The following is a 25,046-nucleotide window of genomic DNA, read 5'->3' as shown; positions in this document are numbered from 1 at the left end:
AAATAACTGTAATATAAATACCTGTCTGCTGTTCTGGGCAGGATCCTGATTAATCGTCCATTATCCACACACAGCACAACCTGCACACAGGCACGTACACAGGCACACAAACCAGCATTCACCACCCCAGCCCCCCACCATCACCCCCACCACCCCCTCCCTTAACCCAGCCTGCAGACTCGTCTGTTTGCGAGCGGTGAAAGTGCGTGTTGATCAAACATGAAATCAGATTAGACCCGTTTCACTGCAGCATCACAGGACTGTCACCAGGCTTCAATTAACACGCAGTGACTCTGAGTCAAATTCCTCTAACCAGTTCAGAAACACTCCCTCAGCAGGTCTTACACACTAAATACAGCACTGCACTGAGTCCAGTCCATTCACATGAATCCATTCAGTCCATTCAATTCACACGAACACGTCTCATTTCATCATGTCGTCACAAGAACAATAAATAGTGCTTCAACAGCCTTTAGCTTGACCTTTGTTTAGCAATAATGGTCAAATATTGTTGCTTTCAGGACAAAATACTGTATAAAACACACACACACACACACACACACACACACACACATTTTCTAAGCGGCTTGTCCTCATAATGTCTACATTATTGCTGTTGGAACTCACACCACTCAGCGCCTGCTGTCTGTAAATACAGCGGATCTTTCATACGCCATGTAAATAGATATACTTTCATACTTTCATCTTATTTCTCTTGCACTTTAACTTTTGTCTAGATTAATTTCTATTTTCAACGTTTCTGCATGGTTTATTTAAGCTTATGTGTTTTGCTACTGAAACGCCGCAGTTTTCCTCCAGGATCAATAAAGTTCGACCTAACTATCTACTGGGAGCTGGAGCCCTATCCCAGTCCTCATTGGGCGCAAGGCAGGATGCAGCCAGGACAGGTCGCAGGGCGAATATGGAAATCTGAATTTTTATGTTCCTGTTCATGTAACAAGATTTGGCAACACTTCAATATGGGGGGTCATTATAATGTAAGATTTCATGAGCCAGTACTTAGCATTTAACTGGCGGCTCTTCTCTACATTACCAAGCAATAACTTTATCATTTTCTACTGTGCTTTTATTTGTGTGTTACACGTCAGAGTCTTATGTACAACATTAACATTATACACTTATCAGGCCTTATCAAGCCAAACTAAACTAAACTAATCCAACTAAAAATAAAACGTTTTGGTGTTTTTGTTTATTACTCACCTAAAAACGTGCATTATGTCCATCATACTGTTCATATGTGCAATAATAACAATTGTGTGTGCAATAACTCAGAGGGACACTAAATTAATTTAAATAATTTAAATAATTGTAACTGCTTTATACCTGATGTTTCATATTACTATCACAATCACCGCCACCGTACTATATTCATAAGTACTTAAATCTGGTGTACATACTGTAAATTTCTCTATATTGTCTTAAATTATTAGTAAAGTGTTTATTTTTACATAAATGGCTGCAACTGTGACAACTGCAATTTCCCCTGGGATCAATAAAGGAATCTGAATCTGAATCTGAATGAGTGGAATTCATTGATACATTCATTCATATATTATATTGATATAATACAAAGCAACATATCAGTGAGTGCAATGTAAAAATATAGAGTCCCTCTGAGTGGACGAAGGCCTGATGTGTGTGGAGGGAGGAGGGGGTGGGAATGTGATGAAATGATGAAGGGAGGGGGACTGGGGGTGAAAAGAGTGATACATTGACAGGAGGACAGAGAGGGAGAGGTAGAATCTGTCTTTTCATCATGGATTTCGTCAGAGCTGCAGTGATTCTGTCCAGTCTTCTGGTTGCAGGTAAAACAAAAAACCTCACTCACCCCATAAAAAACATGCTTAAATAACTTTTCACCGGTCTGAAAGGCTCCGAACTGGTTTCTTTAAGGCTGCCTCATTATGATTCATAGTATGTTGTACAGCTTAGTAGATTTTGCCCTTGTTCTATTTAGACAGACCGAGTGAAACAAAATCGGGTTAACGTCAAAATGAAATGAACGTCGGTTTTTGTATTGATTTCATGTAACGATTGGACTGGCTTCTACGTCAAGACGTCAACCCTTAAATCACTGGATATAAACTGTCATTTAAAACGCTAAAACAATACAAACTTCACAATAATAACCATCATTACTACAGTCATATGTGTGAATGACTATTTAACTATGAATGTTAAAACAAAAGGCGTTTGTTCTTTAGTACCAAGTCAGTCACTTTTCTATCAACAAGCTTCACTGCTTTTCTCTAAATTACGCCATCCTAAACACCTGAAGACCTTTTTATGCTTCAGGTTCTTTAAGTAGAACATTTAAGCTCTGAAATTAAACTAGAATTTGAAATGAAGTGAGCTGAATGTGAGCCAATCGTTGGTCTCGTCTAGCTTCTGCATGGCTTTTCTCTCCTTTCTGCTGTGAGTTTTGCTTGTTCAGGGGTATTTAGAGTGGTTAGTACATATTTTAATGTGTTTGCCTACGTCAGGTTCACCAAACATAGCAACCAAAATTACAGGAGAAAGAAAAAACTTTTCTTTTAAGGCAAGTCAAGGGAACCAGACTTTATTCCAAGTAATTCCAGGCCATGTCTTTTGGTCTGTTTATTATAAAATGTACAGTGTACAATGTTGATAGCAATGGGTGTTTTCAAATTACGGCAAAACCTGACAGAAACAACAAAAATGGAGATATCCTAGATATAGGCTATCTAGATATCTCGATATCCTAGCTTTGCAACGTCCTCAAAAACCCTCAAAAACAGTAACATGTGACAATGTTTGCTGTTGTGTTTTAACACAGAAGGCACTGACCTCAGCTCAATATCCGAATTAGGCCATCTGGTTCATCTAAATAAAGTCAACTGCCAATTTCAAGCCCAAGGTTTCTACATGGCTCTTGATATGGACGAACAATTCTAGGAAACCCTTTGATCAGCATAGAACTTTATACTATGTGGAGCTTCTTTAGACGTTACAAAGGTTCAAACATCGATTCAAAGAGCCATCCATTGGAACTTCTTTTTGGATTGATTTGCTATCACATTACTCCAAAGAAACCTTTGAAAGCACGCAGTGAAAAACTGATAGACTCTGCTTTATCATCTCAATCTAATTAGCTCACTGTCAAGCAATTCGGATCCACTCAAGCGACAGTCCTAACAATACTCACTGTTTGAAAATGCAGATGACCCAACACATTTGCTAGAATGAGGTCTGTTCTAGGTTAAAGTGATAAACAGGGAGCATCTGCAAGCATTACAGTGAGGAATGAGATAACTGTGAGCTGTCGGTAATCACCTCAACATGTCTGATTGGCTCTAGGGCTTTCAATCCACACTGTATGAGATTGTCTGACTGTAACTCAACGTTACTAAAATTAAAACCCCCTGGTACCTCTGAACTCTGCTACTAAACACGGACGGCCATGTCTGCAGGCATTTATTCCAAGCTTGGTTTCACTAATGACCTCCACTTCATAAAGAGGAAGGGAACGTTATTCGTGGGATGTGGAGTTGCGGTCGGAGACTGAAGCCTCAGGCACCTCATTTCTCTCTGTGAAGTCAGCGGGGGTCCCATGTCTCAGTGCTTTTCCTTCAACACACCTGTTCCAGTTCACCATGGGCTTCGTAATTACCTATGATTCGAATCGGCCGTTTGCAGGACGGTGGGATTTGAGAGCCCAGATTTGAAGGAAAAGAGGTTGCCGTTTTCCTAGAACCCGTCAAATATAGAATTTCGCTGTTGTGGGAACAAAACCTCGTATCTCCAAAGTGGTAACTTTAAAGGAGAACTAAAAAACGTACTTCATTTTTAATGTAAGTCAGTGGAACCAGACATTTTTCCAAGTCATTTTAGGCCGTTTCTTTTAGTCCATTCATCATGAAATTTACACAATCAATATGCAATCAGCGATATGCGGCTGTTAGGACTGAAATGAGCTTCAAAAGTGTAAGGAATCCTGAGAAGCAAGTGTCTATGGATACTACAGATTCATGAATTGAATATCCAGAATCTTACATGGAAACAATGGGCCTCATTCTCCAATGTCTTCCTAAGTTTCCATTCTCTTAAATGTGCTCTTGAGAAAGGTCCTAAGAAAAAGTTTACGTCAGGTTCATGAAGTGTTCTTAAAGCGCAGGACACTTCTCACCGTTGTGCTACCTATGAACAAATCCCAAAAGAGAAAACACTGGGGAATGTCCCAGTCTTTGTGAAATCGGTGTAAGTAGGTTTTAAGAAGAAATTTCTTTCTAAGAATGGTTGGTGAATGAGGCCTAAAGTTGGTGAATTTTGGAAGATGCTGCTGTTAAGTTCAGAATCCACATAGCTGAAGACCGTTAAAGATGTCTCAGTGTGTGCTTTGACATGTTTCTTGGAAGGACTTGAATGAATGAATGAATGAATGAAGTACAAACCTCCGCTCTCGGTGCAAAGAAAAAGCAGAAAGACAAAAATAAAATAAGACAAAATAATTTTAAATACTATACAAATTTACACTGAACAAAACAAACAAACAAAAAAATGATTGCACATGACCCATCAAACTTTGAATTTTTCCAGTTATAAATTGCACTGGCCCATTGAAATGAACTGTTAATTGTATAGTATGACATTGCACCAAAACCCGATCAGTCACATGTTTTTTGTTTAACAGAGCTATGGCCCTGTTGTAAAAACAGTCTTTTAGTCTGTTTGTCCTTAATCCCGTCTGCCCTTCTGAGACTTGCCACCTAATGTGAACTTTCACACTTCTGGATTTAAGGTTTTGAAGAGCAACATGAACCCCTGAATTCAGCATTTCAACTGATACTGAAAAGGACTTAAAACTAGGTCATCTCAAGTACAGCATGGGTTCTTTTAACTAAAACCATCTTATTTCGAATATCGAATTTATTTCTAACTGCATAATGTATCTTTGAGTCTAGAGAGTTAAAAGTTTTTTTTCTGATTTAAATCATTAACTGATCAATTTCTTCAGCTCTTAGAAGTGACACACTGCAAGTAAGAAGGGTATAAAAAACAATACTTGAAAAAAGATTCATGAATCAAAAATTATCTGCCAGTATGGTGAGAAAATTTAGCTTGACAAGATTTTTGAAAATAAGAAAAAAGGTTTTTCTAATCATCATAAAAATCTGTAAATATTTCATTGGATTAAGGCACTGTGGCTAGATTTAAGTAACCATAGCTCCATCAGATTGCAAATAATAATTGGCATAATCTAAAATCTGCAAAATCTAGAATATACATTTTTCTTGAAGTATTTTCTTGACACTTCATTTGGTGTGAAATTTCTTGTAATGAGAATTATTTAACAGCAATACTCAATACTAGAGAAATCTTGCTTTTACATAAATTAGAATAACTTTCAATTCCTGAAAATTCTCAAAAAGAGGCATGAACTTTTAAACAAAAGCCACTCATATATATATAATCTTAAAAAGTTCTGAAAATGAGTCTGGTTGTCTTGACATTTCTTCTTTCATATTAGGGAGCTTCAAAACTGTCCAGTTCCCTTATTTTAACATTTTAAGTTTCTAAAAGGTAATGCATCTTATTTAGACTGTTGAATTAAATAGCGCAATTGAAGCAAAGCAGAAATTATGCGGAAAAAACTGATTCTAAACATTCAGTCCATTCCACATTTGTGTTTCTAGGAAGAGGAGATATTGTATTATGATTTGAATTTGATGTTATCAGGCCTAAACCTAGCCCTTGTTTTGCAGACAAAAAAAAACATCCTTTACATTTTGACAAATTTTTACATTGAAACAAATTGATAAAAACCCAGAAATGCAGATAAATGCAAGTCAAATATAAATTAAGTAGAAAAGTCCATTTTTAAATAAAGGCAGAATTATGTAAGATTCATTAAATGTATAGCAAAATAACAATAATAACTAAAAGGAGCATGAGGGTTAAAAGAAAACACAAATATACTCACTTTAGTGTCTAATTTGTAACACTATTAGACGAATGTTTCATATGTGTGTGTTTCAGCATTGGCCCAGAAGCCGGTACTGTCCATTGAGCCTCGCAGCGCAGCCATCAAGCAGGATGAAACCATCAGTTTTAGGTGCCGTGTGGTCAGTGGCTCCCAGCCTGTGCAGCTGGAGTGGAAAAGGGTCAACAACCAGGCGCTAGGAGGTGGGTTTAAATATGCACTTCAACATAATCTTGGCAAGTGAAAGCTTAGTAACACATTAAATTTCACTATGAAACCTACACATTCCATAGCAGTTAGTGAAAATGTGTAGTTGTTTTTAAATAACTCATAGTAGTTACCAAATAATAAGTCTTCGGATTACAAATTGCAGAAAAGAAGCTAAAAATATTTACATTTTTCTCATAAATTCTCAGTATGAGAGTCATGAAATTATCATAAGATTACTATGAAATCATTCAACATATTTAAATAACGTCAAAATAAATATCAGGTGAAATGAAGTTATGCTGTAACGATAGGGAGCGATGTTGAGGCGGACACATGTGTGGAGACAAGCAAGATTTATTATGGGCAAATCCAAGGTCATAATCGAAATGGGCCAGGTTCAAACAGCCAACACAGAGAAATGGAGGGAAAGACATAACGAGATAAACACAGAATAAAGAAATCCAAATATTTCAAACCAAACATTGAACATATCAAACAAAGACCAGGGCAAACACAGGGCTTATATAACAGAGGCAAGACGAGGGACAGGTGGGAAACAGGTGGTAACAATGTGGGGTGGAGTCAGACAACAAGGGGGCTGGACTGAACCAAAACAAATGCACATGGAAGATCAAAAGTAAACAGAAAGCACATGGAGGAGTTTGAGGAGCGAATCGTGACATATGCACTGATCATTTTATTTCCTTTCAAGCAATCTTTCTTCGAAGTAAGCAAAATTATCACTCAGTGCGATTAAAGAATTTCACTTAATACTACCTAAAATACATAAAAATGTCTACAATAATTGTGAACATGTTTTCACAAGCATAATGAGAGATGTTAGATATATGCAGCTTATATTTAAAATGTTGTTACTTGTTGAGACATAATCTGTTACCCAGTATTAACTAAAAATTGTGGTGGTCCCTAGTACTAGCCCTGGAGGAACGCCTGCACTGCACATTTCTAAGTGCTTCTGAATCTACACCCAGCTGGCTCAGCTCATTCAAGACTGGGTAATGAGCTGATAAGTGGTATCAGATGTGCAGTGCAGGGGGTCTGAGACTGAGAATCACTCACATCTGAGATTGCAACTACACTGAACACTACAGTTATGTTTTGCTTAAAACATTCGCATAATGAGAAATTTTAGACATTCCTCATTATGAGAAATTGTTTATGAATGTCAAATTGTTCAATATATGTTTACAAATGTTTCATTTCCTCTTAAATTCTCCTCTCTAGATATGTCATCTAACTGCATTGACAGATGACTTTTAAACATTTTAAGTAAGAAGAAGTTGATTATTAACTTCATAATGAGAAACATATCTCACCTACATTTGAGATGTTTTTCTGGTTAGTATTTACAGGAAGACAAAATTCAAACTCTGCTTTGTGTGGTTGGAGTACGATTACAACATTAAAGACTTGTGTTAAATGAGAAGTATTTCTCATGATATTGTTAGTTTCTTATTGATATTTAATGACTGAGTTTTTAAATTGATAATCTTGAGATTTATGACTGACTGGTTATTTTTCACAAACATCTTAAATCCAAATTATTGTAGATATATTAAGTAAATCAGCAGCGAGGAAAATAGTGTTAAACTAACTTACTAATTTGAACTGGATGAAATTCAGCATATCCATAGCTGAAATATTAAATTAAAAACTTGCTTGAGCACAAATCTGAAGACATTTTCCCAATCACTCAAAACTAACGGGTAAAGAGGGAGCTTTTATTACTTGAAATGTTAATCCTAGTGTTAATTTCTAACAAGACCAAAGTAGAAAAAGTTCTTTAGCAGTTCTTTAACTTTTTATACTAAATGATTTATTGGACATAAATGGGACCAACGCTAGGATTAGATGAATGTGTGTATCTGATGTTGGTTTATTTTATTTATGTGTTTGTCATGAATTTGCATTCTGTCATAGACAATGTGAAGGTTGGTCCTGATGGTTCAGTTCTGACGATTGCCTACGCCCGCCCCAGCAACCAGGGGCAGTACCGCTGCATAGCTACTAACGCACAGGGCAAAACCACCATTAATACAGTGCTGACCATTAAACGTGAGTCCAGTCTGTGTGAGTGTGAATGACAGTTTATCAACATCAGGAAAAAATGCTATTTTTGGTAGGGACACTGCCAAACTTCGGTCTTAGACGTTGGTTTTGCTCACCATTTAAGTAAACCCAAATGTTGAGTTACTGAATACTGATGTTTATAGATGTGGTTCCATGAGTCTTTCATTGCTAAGTCAGCATACATACTGTTTTCTGTTACTTCCAACGGTCTCAAAATAGATCACTCAGTCCTCAAATCCTTACTGCAGATCTGCTCAGGTTCAGTTTTCAACTTGACTAGCTAGCATTTAATACTGTAATACATTTAATACATTTTCCACAAGACTACATATATATATATGCATATGTGTGTGTGTGTGTGTGTGTGGGTGGGTGGGTGTATAAAACCTGTTATCTCTGTTTTTGTTGATTTTCAAATTTAATTAAAAAAAAATTTAGTATAATTAAATATTTTTCAAAAATTAAAAATAATTTCAAAATGCATGTTGGCCTTTATATTGGGTGTACATTTCATGAGGGATGGACCAAAATAAATGGGCAAAAATGACTTTCTAAAAATGTTGGTTCCATTGACTTCCATTGAAAGTAAAGTATGTTTTTTACCTTCTCCTGTAAAGTTACCATTTCAGAGATACGAGATTTTAATCCAACAACAGCGATGTATACCTTAATCTGTTCGTCTGTTCTGGGCTCAAAAATGTCGTACTGTCCGTTATCCACCCACCTTCTATTACTACTACTCCTAACAGTGGTTGGTTAGTGTAGTGGGTAACACCTCTGCCTTCTACGCTGTAGACTGGGGTTCAGTTCCCCACCTGGGTAACCACCCTACACTATACCAATAAGAGTCCTTGGGCAAGGCTCCTAACACCACCTTGGCCTCCCTGTGTAAAATGATCAAATTTGTAAGTCGCTCTGGATAAGAGCGCCAGCTAAATGCTGTAAATGTTTAGCTAGCGCCACCTCCAGACGTTTGGCCTGTTTTGCGTTTGTGGAGTGTATATATGTGTTCTGTGTATATTGCATGTAAATGTAAATGAGTGTTTGTTCATCATTGCGTATCATGTGTGCATGTCAGAGGTTCCAAAAGTGTGGGTGACGCCCTCCAGTCCTGTGATGGCGAGAATGGGTGGGGCTTTGAGTCTAGAATGCTCCGCTTCTGGTAAGCCCCGCCCCTCCATTACTTGGCTTAAACAGGAATGGGGAAGCGAGAACGTTCTCATTTCCACGACAACTGACACCAAGTTAGTGCTGCAGGTAGGCGCTGGTGTGTGTGCACGATTGTCTGATTGCGTGTGTGTTGTATGATTGTGAACACGATAGTAAACACACCTTCCTGTGGTTACTATAGGGCAGACCATCATACAGACAAATTTATATATATATATACAAACGCACACACACACTACCACACACATCCTACTTAGTTTATACTTACTTTTAGCTTCTAATTTTTAAAACATAAAATAAAAGCCCCAGCTAATTTAATATATCAGTCAATGGTACAAGAACAAGAGATTTGGTGACCACTGGTGTGAAGACCACTCTTTTATCTCCCCGTGGTTGAGATATCGTTCGATCTCCAATGATGCCATAGGCACAAATCCCAAAGAACTTAACTAGCCTTGCTCTCTCATGGTGGGCAGGATGGCCATGCCTGTCTCCACATCTCTGAGCATGATGCTGATGAGCTGTGCAGTGATGCTGCATTAGAGGTCCTTTAAAAGCACATGGTGTCTTTTTACGAGTCTCAAGAGAACGCGCATGCCAGCGCTATGCGACGGGGGAGGACTGGGATCTAAATATTGTTAGGTTAAATTTTCCTAATTTTCCTTTTTCCTTTTTAAATTTGCTTCATTCTAGGACCTTTTTTCTGATTCATTCTTGTCATTTTCTCCTTTATTTGCATGTCTATCTGTTTTAATGTCCATCTCAAGTCAGTGCCTTATTAAGTCTCTATAGTTGAAATACATTGTCATATCATTGATGTCCCTACTTGTAGATGACAGTGATGGCCCCAGAGGATGCTGGGATGTTTGTTTGCCGTGCCCAGAGCAGTCAAGGGTCAGCTGAAGAGAAGGTGGAGCTCAGGATGGCGGGAGGTGCTGAGCCCAGAGCATCGGTCTCTCAAACAGACATTAAAGCTGTAGAGGGTCAGATGGTGACCATGCACTGCCAAGCAACCGGTAATGCTTCACTCGAGCACTCACTCCCTCACTCCCTCACTCCCTGGCCACTCTTTCAGCTCCACCTTGCAGGTATAGCATCTGTGACTAGAGATCATCTGCTGATGCAGTTTGTGGTAGCCGTGCTGAAGCTCAGTGGGCCGCAAGTACCTTCAGCTGGACATGCATACATCATCTGTTTCACAAACCCAAGGATGCTTTACATTGTATCAAATAAATAAATAAATAAATAAAACAAGACTACACAGAAGAAAGAAGGAAGGTTTTTAGGCGAGATTTGAAGGAAGACGGAGAAGAACAAATCCGAAGAGTGGAAGGTAGAGAATTCCAGAGTTTTGGGGGCAGCAGCACTGAAAGATCTGCCACCCATAGTAGAAGGTCTAGTTGAGGGAACTGTGAGGAGTCCAGAAGATCAGAGAGCATAAGAGGGACAATATAAAGACAATATAACCAGTATAAAGACAATATAACCGGTATAAAGACAATTTAACCGGTATAAAGACAATATAACCAGTATAAAGACAATTTAACCAGTATAAAGACAATATAACCAGTATAAAGACAATATAACCAGTATAAAGACAATATAACCAGTATAAAGACAATTTAACCGGTATAAAGACAATATAACCAGTATAAAGACAATATAACCAGTATAAAGACAATTTAACCAGTATAAAGACAATATAACCAGTATAAAGACAATATAACCAGTATAAATACAATATAACCAGTATAAAGACAATTTAACCCGTATAAATACAATATAACCAGTATAAAGACAATATAACCGGTATAAAGACAATATAACCAGTATAAATACAATATAACCAGTATAAAGACAATTTAACCCGTATAAAGACAATTTAACCGGTATAAAGACAATTTAACCGGTATAAAGACAATATAACCGGTATAAAGATAATATAACCAGTATAAAGACAATATAACCAGTATAAAGACAATATAACCAGTATAAAGATAATATAACCAGTATAAAGACAATATAACCGGTATAAAGACAATATAACCAGTATAAAGACAATTTAACCGGTATAAAGACAATATAACCAGTATAAAGACAATTTAACCGGTATAAAGACAATATAACCAGTATAAAAACAATATAACCAATATAAAGACAATATAACCAGTATAAAGACAATATAACCAGTATAAATACAATTTAACCAGTAAAAAGACAATTTAACCGGTATAAAGACAATATAACCAGTATAAATACAATATAACCGGTATAAAGATAATATAACCAGTATAAAGACAATATAACCAGTATAAATACAATATAACCAGTATAAAGACAATTTAACCCGTATAAATACAATATAACCCGTATAAAAACAATATAACCAATATAAAGACAATATAACCAGTATAAAGACAATATAACCAGTATAAATACAATTTAACCAGTATAAAGACAATTTAACCGGTATAAAGACAATATAACCAGTATAAAGATAATATAACCAGTATAAAGACAATATAACCGGTATAAAGACAATATAACCAGTATAAAGACAATTTAACTGGTATAAAGACAATATAACCAGTATAAAGACAATTTAACCGGTATAAAGACAATATAACCAGTATAAAGACAATATAACCAGTATAAAAACAATATAACCAATATAAAGACAATATAACCAGTATAAAGACAATATAACCAGTATAAATACAATTTAACCAGTATAAAGACAATTTAACCGGTATAAAGACAATATAACCAGTATAAAGATAATATAACCAGTATAAAGACAATATAACCGGTATAAAGACAATATAACCAGTATAAAGACAATTTAACCGGTATAAAGACAATATAACCAGTATAAAAACAATATAACCAATATAAAGACAATATAACCAGTATAAAGACAATATAACCAGTATAAATACAATTTAACCAGTATAAAGACAATTTAACCGGTATAAAGACAATATAACCAGTATAAATACAATTTAACCAGTATAAAGACAATTTAACCGGTATAAAGACAATATAACCAGTATAAAGATAATATAACCAGTATACAGACAATTTAACCAGTATAAAGACAATATAACCAGTATAAAGACAATATAACCAGTATAAATACAATTTAACCAGTATAAAGACAATTTAACCGGTATAAAGACAATATAACCAGTATAAATACAATTTAACCAGTATAAAGACAATTTAACCGGTATAAAGACAATATAACCAGTATAAAGATAATATAACCAGTATAAAGACAATATAACCGGTATAAAGACAATATAACCAGTATAAAGACAATTTAACTGGTATAAAGACAATATAACCAGTATAAAGACAATTTAACCGGTATAAAGACAATATAACCAGTATAAAGACAATATAACCAGTATAAAAACAATATAACCAATATAAAGACAATATAACCAGTATAAAGACAATATAACCAGTATAAATACAATTTAACCAGTATAAAGACAATTTAACCGGTATAAAGACAATATAACCAGTATAAAGATAATATAACCAGTATAAAGACAATATAACCGGTATAAAGACAATATAACCGGTATAAAGACAATTTAACCGGTATAAAGACAATATAACCAGTATAAAAACAATATAACCAATATAAAGACAATATAACCAGTATAAAGACAATATAACCAGTATAAATACAATTTAACCAGTATAAATACAATTTAACCAGTATAAAGACAATTTAACCGGTATAAAGACAATATAACCAGTATAAATACAATTTAACCAGTATAAAGACAATATAACCAGTATAAAAACAATATAACCAATATAAAGACAATATAACCAGTATAAAGACAATATAACCAGTATAAATACAATTTAACCAGTAAAAAGACAATTTAACCGGTATAAAGACAATATAACCAGTATAAATACAATTTAACCAGTATAAAGACAATATAACCAGTATAAAGACAATATAACCAGTATAAATACAATATAACCAGTATAAAGACAATTTAACCCGTATAAATACAATATAACCCGTATAAAAACAATATAACCAATATAAAGACAATATAACCAGTATAAAGACAATATAACCAGTATAAATACAATTTAACCAGTATAAAGACAATTTAACCGGTATAAAGACAATATAACCAGTATAAAGATAATATAACCAGTATAAAGACAATATAACCGGTATAAAGACAATATAACCAGTATAAAGACAATTTAACCGGTATAAAGACAATATAACCAGTATAAAGACAATTTAACCGGTATAAAGACAATATAACCAGTATAAAAACAATATAACCAATATAAAGACAATATAACCAGTATAAAGACAATATAACCAGTATAAATACAATTTAACCAGTAAAAAGACAATTTAACCGGTATAAAGACAATATAACCAGTATAAATACAATTTAACCAGTATAAAGACAATATAACCAGTATAAAGACAATATAACCAGTATAAATACAATATAACCAGTATAAAGACAATTTAACCCGTATAAATACAATATAACCCGTATAAAAACAATATAACCAATATAAAGACAATATAACCAGTATAAAGACAATATAACCAGTATAAATACAATTTAACCAGTATAAAGACAATTTAACCGGTATAAAGACAATATAACCAGTATAAAGATAATATAACCAGTATAAAGACAATATAACCGGTATAAAGACAATATAACCAGTATAAAGACAATTTAACTGGTATAAAGACAATATAACCAGTATAAAGACAATTTAACCGGTATAAAGACAATATAACCAGTATAAAGACAATATAACCAGTATAAAAACAATATAACCAATATAAAGACAATATAACCAGTATAAAGACAATATAACCAGTATAAATACAATTTAACCAGTATAAAGACAATTTAACCGGTATAAAGACAATATAACCAGTATAAAGATAATATAACCAGTATAAAGACAATATAACCGGTATAAAGACAATATAACCAGTATAAAGACAATTTAACCGGTATAAAGACAATATAACCAGTATAAAAACAATATAACCAATATAAAGACAATATAACCAGTATAAAGACAATATAACCAGTATAAATACAATTTAACCAGTATAAAGACAATTTAACCGGTATAAAGACAATATAACCAGTATAAATACAATTTAACCAGTATAAAGACAATTTAACCGGTATAAAGACAATATAACCAGTATAAAGATAATATAACCAGTATACAGACAATTTAACCGGTATAAAGACAATATAACCAGTATAAATACAATTTAACCGGTATAAAGACAATATAACCAGTATAAAGATAATATAACCAGTATACAGACAATTTAACCGGTATAAATACAATATAGCCAGTATAAAGACGCAGTATAAAATCATTCCTTTTATTTTAACACTGGGGGTCCTAAGAGACATCTTATTTTGGGGAGTCCCCACCACACCCACTCGAATCAAGTTTTAAGTTTCAAGTTTATTTGTCATTTGAACTTCATGTCAGGACATTCATGCTTTGAAATGCTTGTGGTGAGGCTCAGGTACTCAGTCTACAGACAGTAAACAATGTAAAAATGTAAATACGAACATCCTGAAACTGAAATATATTAAATAGACCCAAAATATAGAGACAGGAGGGGCCTATGTAGGAAAGAAAATACGCTTTGCTGTGTATAAATATATAAGAATCACTTAACTAACTGGGTTATTGCTATTTAAAGTGACTTAATGAAGCCACTTTAAATGACTAGTCACTTTAAATTGTTAGTAGTAGTTAGTTGTGACCTTGTTCTTTTGTGTACAAGAATAGAACCTGACTTACTATTTATATTAATTTTGATTAAAAAAACATATCTGGACTTTTGACAAATAATGTTATTTATTTATTATTTATTTATTTATTTATTTATTTATTTTAATACATACTCATGGCCCCCTGGTGGTTTGGTGCCATAAGCAAGTGCATATAGAACATTTATAGCTAGAAACTGCCCTAAAAAGTAACAAATTGCTGTTGCTGGAAGAAAACCTTGTATCATTTTTCAGTTTTGGACACAATTTGAACATGTCCTTTTGTCCTTTACATTGTTTGTGAATTTTATGAAGAGTGGACCAAAAGAAACGGCCCCAAATTACGTCTGGTTCCATTGACTTACATTAAAAGTAAAGCTGTTTTTTTTGCTTCCCCTGTAAAGTTACCATTTTGGAGATACGAGGTTTTCTCGTGACAACAGAGAAACAAACAAACAAACAAAAAATAAATAAATAAATAAATGATGGTACATAACTACACTCCGAAAAAAGGCACCATTTCGAGTGAAATGATCTCAAATCTAGTGGATATATCTAATCTGTGGTCATACACATATGGTTGTCCATGTATTATAAGATTAACAAGCTTATTTCTAGACAATTTTTACTCGTTTTAAGAAGTTCTTCTTCTTCTTCTTCTTCTTCTTCTTTCGGCTGCTCCCTTTAGGGGTCGCCACAGCGGATCATCTGCCTCCATCTTGCCCTATCCACTGCCTCCTCTACTTTCACACCAACCATCTCCATGTCCACCTTCACTACATCCATAAACCTTCTCTGAGGTCTACCTCTTCTCCTTCTACCCGGCAGCTCCATCTCCAACATTCTTTACCCAATATATCCACTATTCCTCCTCAACACATGTCCAAACCATCTCAACCTGGCCTCTCTGGCTTTATCTCCAAACTGCTCCACCTTCACCGTCCCTCTGATCTGCTCATTTCTAATCTTGTCCACCCTTGTCACTCCCAAAGAAGATCTCAGCATCTTCATCTCCGCCACCTCCAGCTCAGCCTCCTGTCTTTTAGACAGAGCCACAGTCTCCAAACCGTCCATCATAGCAGGACGCACTGCTGTCTTGTAGACCTTCCCTTTCACTCTTGCTGCTATACTTCTGTCAAACATCAGCCCTGACACCCGTCTCCACCCACTCCATCATGCCTGCACCCTCTTCTTCACCTCTTTTCTAAGAAGTTCTATTTCAGTAAAATGATCTCATTATAATGGCAGATGGTTTTGCTGGTTTCAAGCACATTTCTTACAACAAGTAACATTATCTGCCTCTATAGTGAGATACTTTTACTTAATTAAACTACTTAACACAAGTCAAACGTGTCTAGAAATAAGGTCAGATTACGGTTAAAGTAAGACTTGATAATCTCAACAATTGAAATATTAGATCGATTGACTATTTGAAAATCTACTCGACACCATTTCTGCAGTGTGAAGAAAACCACATGTTCATGAACAGTGCAGCTCATTCACGGTGAGCAAGTTCAACACGTGAATTCAGATCTAGCTGATTTTCCATCTGTTCACACTATTAGTGATAATTCAGGAGCTCTATTCAGAAGATTCTAGCTCAGTGAATTTGCTCGTTCTCTCGTTTTCAGGTTCCCCCTCTCCTGTTATTTCCTGGTCGAAGCTGCGTGCTCCGCTGCCATGGCAGCACAGGGCTGAAGGGGGAACACTGACCCTCACCAGCGTGGGACGACAGGACTCCGGTACGGTACTATGTCAACGTAGATCTAGATATCATAACAGAGCGGATACCAGTTTGAACGCTTTATATTATTCTGTTTTATATTCCTCTCTCTTCTCTCTCTCTCTCTCTCTCTCTCTCCCTCTTGCTCACCCTCTCTCTCTCTCTCTCTCTCTTCTCTCTCTCTCTCTCTCTCTCTCTCCCTCTTGCTCACCCTCTCTCTCTCTCTCTCTCTCTCTCTCTCTCTCTCTCTTCTCTCTCTCTCTCTCTCTCTCTCCCTCTTGCTCACCCTCTCTCTCTCTCTCTCTCTCTCTTCTCTCTCTCTCTCTCTCTCTCTCTCTCTCTCCCTCTTGCTCACCCTCTCTCTCTCTCTCTCTCTCTCTCTCTCTCCCTCATGCTCACCCTCTCTCTCTCTCTCTCTCTCTCTCCCTCTTGCTCACCCTCTCTCTCTCTCTCTCTCTCTCTCTCCCTCTTGCTCACCCTCTCTCTCTCTCTCTCTCTCTCCCTCATGCTCACCCTCTCTCTCTCTCTCTCTCTCTCTCTCTCTCTCTCTCCCTCATGCTCACCCTCTCTCTCTCTCTCTCTCTCTCTCTCTCTCTCTCTCCCTCTTGCTCACCCTCTCTCTCTCTCTCTCTCTCTCTCTCTCTCTCTCTCTCCCTCTTGCTCACCCTCTCTCTCTCTCTCTCTCTCTCTCTCCCTCTTGCTCACCCTCTCTCTCTCTCTCTCTCTCTCTCTCCCTCATGCTCACCCTCTCTCTCTCTCTCTCTCTCTCTCTCTCTCTCTCTCTCTCTCTCTCTCCCTCATGCTCACCCTCTCTCTCTCTCTCTCTCTCTCTCTCCCTCTTGCTCACCCTCTCTCTCTCTCTCTCTCTCTCTCTCTCTCCCTCTTGCTCACCCTCTCTCTCTCTCTCTCTCTCTCTCTCTCTCTCTCTCTCTCTCTCTCTCTCTCTCTCTCCCTCATGCTCACCCTCTCTCTCTCTCTCTCTCTCTCTCTCTCTCTCTCTCTCTCTCTCTTCTCTCTCTCTCTCTCTCTCTCTCTCTCTCTCTCCCTCTTGCTCACCCTCTCTCTCTCTCTCTCTCTCTCTCTCTCTCTCTCTCTCTCTCTCTCTCTCTCTCTCCCTCTTGCTCACCCTCTCTCTCTCTCTCTCTCTCTCTCTCTCCCTCATGCTCACCCTCTCTCTCTCTCTCTCTCTCTCTCTCTCTCCCTCTTGCTCACCCTCTCTCTCTCTCTCTCTCTCTCTCTCTCCCTCTTGCTCACCCTCTCTCTCTCTCTCTCTCTCTCTCTCTCTCTCTCTCTCTCTCTCTCTCTCTCTCCCTCATGCTCACCCTCTCTCTCTCTCTCTCTCTCTCTCTCTCTCTCTCTCTCTCTCCCTCTTGCTCACCCTCTCTCTCTCTCTCTCTCTCTCTCTCTCTCTCTCTCCCTCTTGCTCACCCTCTCTCTCTCTCTCTCTCTCTCTCTCTCCCTCTTGCTCACCCTCTCTCTCTCTCTCTCTCTCTCTCTCTCTCTCTCTCTCCCTAATGCTCACCCTCTCTCTCTCTCTCTCTCTCTCTCTCTCTCTCTCTCTCTCTCTCTCCCTCTTGCTCACCCTCTCTCTCTCTCTCTCTCTCTCTCTCCCTCTTGCTCACCCTCTCTCTCTCTCTCTCTCTCTCTCTCTCTCTCTCTCTCCCTAATGCTCACCCTCTCTCTCTCTCTCTCTCTCTCTCTCTCTCTCTCTCTCTAAGGTCAGTACATCTGCAATGCCACCAATGCTGCCGGCTACAGTGAAGCTTACGTTCAGCTGGAAGTGGACAGTAAGTGAGAGAAATGTCTGAACACACTCACAAACATGCAGAGTTAATTAAGTACCTGTCTTTCTTTTTAAATCTTTTATCAAACAGTAGAAACCACTGTCATTTGTGTAACTGCATTCCTGGATCAGTGTATAGTGCAGGGTGCTCACCCAAAATTGGGTCCACGGGCCGAGTCAGCCCACAAGGATGTTTAATTTGGCCTGCCAGACATTCCCCCCAATCTCTACACCTCTTTGTCCAGTAATAAAAAAGAGTATCACAGCAGTTAGTGCGAAATTAGTAACATAACTTTTTAAAAACCTGATTTTATCTGATTTACAGCCAGTCTGCTTTTTGATTCACGGTTTTCTCTTGCCAGAGCTATGTAGATCAGAGTGGGTTATCAGGGCTGATGGGTTATCTCGGCCAACTCTGCTCCGTCTGCTGGACTTTGGATTTATTGATCCTCAGTGTGAACTGCAGTTGGTTTAAAGTGCAGAATATCTAGATTTTTTACATGTGGGGAACTTTCCACTGTCCACCAGCAGCTTGAGGACAATTGTTTTGATGAATTCTTCGGTTTGCAGTATCTCACCAAATATAATATCTTTCCAATTTTCTCTGTAAAAGCTGCACAACTGGTAGAAAAGCTGCCAAAAGACCTGCCCTGGACGATAAAGCCGAAGGCCTCACATTTGATCCCCTTGTTGTGGTGTCAGCGCTCAGTAGCACTGGAAGCTTCCAGGTGTTTGAGCCACCTTTGAACCACCCATGGAGTTTCAATATGACCTTTTATCAACAGTTTGGAAAACCGTCAGATCGTTATTCAGACAAAGCCTGGTCTTCATACCAGGGAAGACTCTTCGATGAGCACATCGGCAGTTCTTTATTAACTGAGCGTTGCTCAGAACATTTCCAAAGAAGCGAAGTCTTCCAAAACGTTTAATGCATAATTTCAAAATTTTTAAAAGGTGATCATTTTTCATTCTAGCCCCGCCTTACGCCACATCGATCCCGGACCAGGTCGTGGCTCGTCGCGGTGAGACTTTGCGTCTGCAGTGCATTGCCCATGGCTCTCACCCTATCAGCTACCGCTGGTCCCGTGTGGGCGGGGCATCGCTCTCTTCAGGAGCGAAGGTGACCAAGGACGGCATGCTGACCATCGCCCAGCTCAAAGTGTCCGACAGCGGAAACTACAAATGTGTAGCCAGCAACCACGTGGGCACTGGAGAAACCTTCGCCTCGGTCACTGTGAGAGGTGAGTCTGAGTTCACTGGTGATGATAATTACTCTGGTTGTCTTGTATATAATAAGCTAAGGATTTAAATGTCGGACATCAGAAGGTCATTTGTAGATGATTTGCTCAGTATTTTTTTGGAACATGAACTAAGAAAATACTGTACTGTACAGTTATTATTTATATCGTTTTTGTTGAGTTATGCCTTTCTGGATCCAGATTTCCGGATTTTTAATGTAAGTCAATGGAACCAGACATCGTTTTGGGCTGTTTCTTTTGGTCCATTCATCATAAAATTTATACACAGTATAAAGGCCAACAGGCACTTTCAAAATATATCAAAAGCTCAATATCAGAAAAATGGAGATATGAGATAGATACACTATATTTCCAAAAGTTTTCACTCCCCCATTCAAATCATTGAATTCAGGTGTTCCAGTCACTTCCATGGCCACAGGTGTATAAAGCCGAGCCCCTAGGCCTGCAGACTGCTTCTACAGACATTAGTGAAAGAATGGGTCGCTCTCAGGAGCTCAGTGAGTTCCAGCGTGGTACGGTGGTACAGGGATCATGGTGTGGGGTTGTTTTTCAGGAGTTGGGCTCGGCCCCTTAGTTCCAGTGAAAGGAACTCAAAGCTTCAGCACCAAGAGATTCTGGACAATTTCACACTCCCAACTTTGTGGGAACAGTTTGGGGACGGCCCCTTCCTGCTCCAACATGACTGCACACCACTGCACAAAGCAGGTCCATAAAGACACGGATGAGCCAGTTTGGTGTGGAAGAACTTGACTGGCCTGCACAGAGTCCTGACCTCATAGAACACCTTTGGGATGAATTAGAGTGGAGACTGTGAGCCAGGCCTTCTCGTCCAACATCAGTGTCTGATCTCACAAATGAGCTTCTGGAAGAACGGTCAGAAATTCCCATAAACACTCCTAACCCTTGTGGAAAGCCTTCCCAGAAGAGTTGAAGCTGTTATAGCTGCAAAGGGTGGGCTGACATATGGATTAAGAATGGGATGTCAGACGAGCGAATGCTTTTGGAAATATAGCGTATGTGCTGGATGTTTTTCTCTTGTTTTCATGTATCATGAAGCGTATTTCATACAATTTTTACATTTACCTGAAACAAATTGGGTTTCAATTATTCAATTATTTCAATTGATCTGATTATCTGAACCTGAACTGCTTGTATATTATTTACAGTATTGATTCTAAACTTCTGAACAGCAGTGCATGTGTTGTTTAATTGGAAAATGCTGCAAATAATATAATAAACCACCACTAGATGGCGTAGTGGAGCACCAGGCACTAAGGCAGTGAGACTGCACTAAACACAAGGTTAAGATGATAATTACTTGCTGATGCTAATAATGCAAATGCTTTTTTAAAACAATGAGGTCTTTATTTGGTTGGAGTGAAAACTGCTGGAGAAGTTTTTCGCTCGTCAGCGTTATAAATTCAAGAAAAGTGGGTGCTGTAAATGAATACTTTGAGTATTCTCTCTCTCTCTCTCTCTCTCTCTCTCTCTCTCTCTCTCCCTCTCTCTCTCTCTCTCTCTCTCTCTCTCTCTCTCTCTCTCTCTCTCTCCCTCTCTCTCTAAAGCATAATGACTCAGCCATCGTTGAGCCCTGATTCACCTTTTGGAAGTGGACGACATGTAAGGACCAGATGTCTCCTCTATATGATCTCAGACCAAGGCCTTCACATAATCTCTTGAGCTCATCTGCCTCAATGACGTACCAGCCTTTACCTGTCAAAGCGTCAACCAGCCGTAATCTTTCATGTGGTGTGTAATCTAGACTGTATGTATCAGTGGTCCAAACAGGGCCGCGTCGTCTGTGGCCTCTTTGCTTTGTTTGTTTCTGTTCTGAGTTACTGTTTAACTTTTTAAATAGCCCGAGTGGTAGAATGTTCCAGCACTTCCTCGTCTTCGTCTGCTTCCCTGTTCAATAAACACGCAATAAATTTCTCGTACACCTACTTACCAGCCTTGAGGGTTTATCTCGGAGGTTGTGTCCTTCTCGTCTGAGACTCTTCTGGTTGTAACTCTAGCTCGGCGTTCAGAGCCTGTAAGCAACTTGAGTGAACAAACTTCTTCACTTCTCGTCTCAACGTTATTGTCATTATACAGTACAGGGTAGTGCAGTATAACGACACACTATGGGGCGACTTTTCCAGTGCAGTGATAAAAGATGCATAGTAAACAGTGCAAAGACAAAAGACAGTAAAAGACAGACAAAGTGTGCGTGGTCAGTAGGTTCAGGTGTCGACCGTAGACCAGATGTGCGTAGGCAGGTGTTACAGGTGTACTGGACGTATTATAATAATAATAATAATAAATTTAATTTAAAAGCACCTTTCTCAACACTCAAGGACACTGTACAAAATGTAGGGTTATATATAAAAAAACACAACACCAACAGAGAGAGAAGGCTAATTTGAACAGGTGAGTTTTAAGACTGGATTTGAAAAGAGGAAAAGAGTCAATGTTATGGATGTCAGGTGGGAGGGAGTTCCAGAGTTTGGGAGCAGAGCAGCTGAAAGCTCTGCACCCCATGGTAGGCAGACGAGCAGAAGGTACAGAGAGATGAATGGAAGAGGAGGATCTGAGCGAGCGGGTAGAAGTTTTGGAGAAGATTTGACAGATAAGGGGGGGCAAGATTATGTATGGCCTTAAATGTGTGGAGGAGAATTTTGTATTTGATCCTATATTTAACAGGGAGCCAGTGGAGCTGTTGAAGGACAGGTGTAATGTGATGGAACGAAGCAGTTTTAGTGATAATACGGGCAGCTGCATTCTGAACCAGCTGAAGCTTATGGAGGGATTTATGAGGAAGGCCAAAGAGAAGAGAATTACAGTAGTCAATGTGGGATGTAACAAGACTATGAACTAGAATAGATGCAGTATGGGGGCTGAGGGAAGGGCGTAGACGATTGATGCTACGCAGATGGAAATACGCAGACCGGGTTATATTACTAATTATCTAAGATGACACCCAAGCTCTTAACCTGAGGTGAGGGGGAGATTAATGTACTGTCAATTTGGATAGAGAAAATATGCGGATTTGGAACCACAAAGCAAAATTTCAATTTTTATCACTGTTAAGTTTCAGGAAATTAGAGGTGAACCAGGATTTTTATTTCAGATAAACAGTTGGAAAGGGAAGAGGGTGGGAACAAAGTACTTAGTTTACTAGATAGATAGAGCTGGGTGTCATCTGCGTAGCAGTGGAAATGGATGTTGAAAGAGCGAAAAATATTGCCAAGAGGCAGAAGGTAAATGATGAAAAGTAGGGGCCCCAGGACAGAGCCCTGGGGTACACCAGAAGAAACAGGGGAAGACTGAGACCTGAAAGATTTGAGTTGAATGAACTGAGTGCGGCCTGAGAGATAGGAATGAAACCAGTCGAGTGCGATATGATTAATGCCAATGGAAGATAGTCTGTTAAGGAGGATAGTATGAGAAATAGGTTCGAAGGCTGCGCTCAGATCCAGAAGAATGAGAATGGAAAATAAACCAGAATCAGCTGCCATGAGAAGGTCATTAGTGATCTTAAGAAGAGCCGTTTCTGTGCTATGGAGGGGGCGAAAACCAGACTGGAATTGTTCATAGAGACAATTTTGGGATAGGTAGGAATGAATTTGAGTAGCAATAACTTTTTCAAGTATTTTGGAAATGAAAGGGAGGTTAGAAATCGGGCGAAGGTTATTAAAGTTGTTGGGTTTTTTCAGAATAGGAGTGATAGCAGCCGTTTTCCACTAGTGAGTGAGGAATGAATAATGGCAGTTATGAGGGGGAGCAGAGAGGAAAGACCATATTTAACTGAGACTGTAGGGAAAGGATCAAGCTGACATGTAGAAGGTTTTGATTTGCTAATGAGATCAGAAATGACAGCTGCATCTGGAAGCTGAAAACAGGAGAGAGACTGACCATGTGAAAGAGGTAGAGAGAAGGAGAGAGGCTGTGGATCAGGCCAGATGTTCTGGATAGACAGTTAGTGCACAGTCAGATATTCAAGTGTATCAGGTTACAGTGCCAATCCCATTACAGTGACTCCAGAGCTCTGAATCTGGGTGTGCCAGTAGCTTTAGATCTTGATTTCAGCAGTCGAAGAAAAGCTAGATTGAGAAATTTGGTCTCTAAATTAGACCGAAAGAAGTTCATCCATACTTCTGTCTATACCAAGTTGTGCTACCACAGTGGGCTGTTCACTGGTCGCCCCCAAAAGACCACTACTCAGCTACAGCTGCAGAACTGAGCGTAGTAGCCCAGTGATAAGATCTCCAAACTGGCTCTCAGGTTTTTTTGTTACTTAGTGACCTCCAGTTCCACCCACTAGTTAGGACCGCCCCGATCACACGATACCACCAATGCTGGGAGGGCGAAGGCTAACGCAGGCTTCCTCCGAGACCTGTGAAGCCACTGCACATTCAAGAAACGCCGCTAAAACGACGTCATTGGACAGATGAATGGGCTCATCAGCTATGCTGACTAGGATCTCATGGAGTGATGGGGGGAGATGGGGGGCCATCCTGCCCACCCAAGAGAGAGCGAGGACAATTGTGCTCTCCTGGACTCCCGACCACAGACGGCTGTAGCATCACCAGAGAGAACCGATTTCAGTCGAGTTTGTTAATTAATTAATTAATCTCGTGGATTTGTCGATTTGATCCGATTTGAGTCATGCAGACCTTCGTCCTCCACTGGGTAAATCGGCCTGCTTGCTGTGGCTACTGCTATTTTGCTGGAGGTTGAAGTGGACGTTGTTTTTTCTGCTGAACACTGTCGAGTGTGGTCTGCGGCATCTCGGCATGGCTAACACTGATGGTGTTAGAGGAGTGCTTGGCCTGGGCGTGACATCGTGACCTCTGGTGAGAACTGAACTCAGACAGCGTTATTTCGGTTGAGTGAGCCGCCTGGCAAAGTTTTCAAATGAAGCTTCTTACATAAGAGGCATTTCTCCATCAATCACTCCATCAGCGATTCGAAGAGCGACTCCTCATACAGTCTGATTCACTTGAAGGCGAGTGAGTGGTGTGGAATCAGTTGTTTGAACTAAAGGTGA

At 38.6% G+C, this 25,046-nt stretch overlaps 1 protein-coding gene across 1 annotated transcript; it reads left to right on the top strand.

Annotated features, from left to right (window-relative positions):
* The first annotated feature begins 1,724 nt into the window (after nucleotides 1-1,724).
* LOC108413076 (basement membrane-specific heparan sulfate proteoglycan core protein-like) lies at nucleotides 1,725-21,960 on the top strand. Its single transcript, XM_017685423.2, has 9 exons — nucleotides 1,725-1,826; nucleotides 6,019-6,165; nucleotides 8,114-8,248; nucleotides 9,342-9,520; nucleotides 10,266-10,449; nucleotides 16,884-16,994; nucleotides 18,694-18,762; nucleotides 19,733-19,999; nucleotides 21,583-21,960. The coding sequence occupies exons 1-9, from the start codon at nucleotides 1,778-1,780 to the stop codon at nucleotides 21,585-21,587; spliced, it is 1,146 nt and encodes a 381-aa protein (XP_017540912.2). The 5' UTR covers nucleotides 1,725-1,777; the 3' UTR covers nucleotides 21,588-21,960.
* The last annotated feature ends 3,086 nt before the right edge of the window (nucleotides 21,961-25,046 follow it).

The sequence above is a fragment of the Pygocentrus nattereri genome, chromosome 12, assembly GCF_015220715.1.
Source record: "Pygocentrus nattereri isolate fPygNat1 chromosome 12, fPygNat1.pri, whole genome shotgun sequence".
Lineage (NCBI taxonomy): Eukaryota > Metazoa > Chordata > Actinopteri > Characiformes > Serrasalmidae > Pygocentrus > Pygocentrus nattereri.
This window is presented reverse-complemented; position numbering and strand designations above follow the sequence as displayed.

Bases quoted from the DNA above. Each gene is read 5' to 3' on its own strand.
- LOC108413076 (XM_017685423.2), top strand. From the start codon at position 1,778: ATGGATTTCGTCAGAGCTGCAGTGATTCTGTCCAGTCTTCTGGTTGCA. The intron at 8,249-9,341 runs GTGAGTCCAGTC...TGTGCATGTCAG, and splicing joins TACAGTGCTGACCATTAAAC to AGGTTCCAAAAGTGTGGGTG. The intron at 16,995-18,693 runs GTACGGTACTAT...TCTCTCTCTAAG, and splicing joins CGTGGGACGACAGGACTCCG to GTCAGTACATCTGCAATGCC.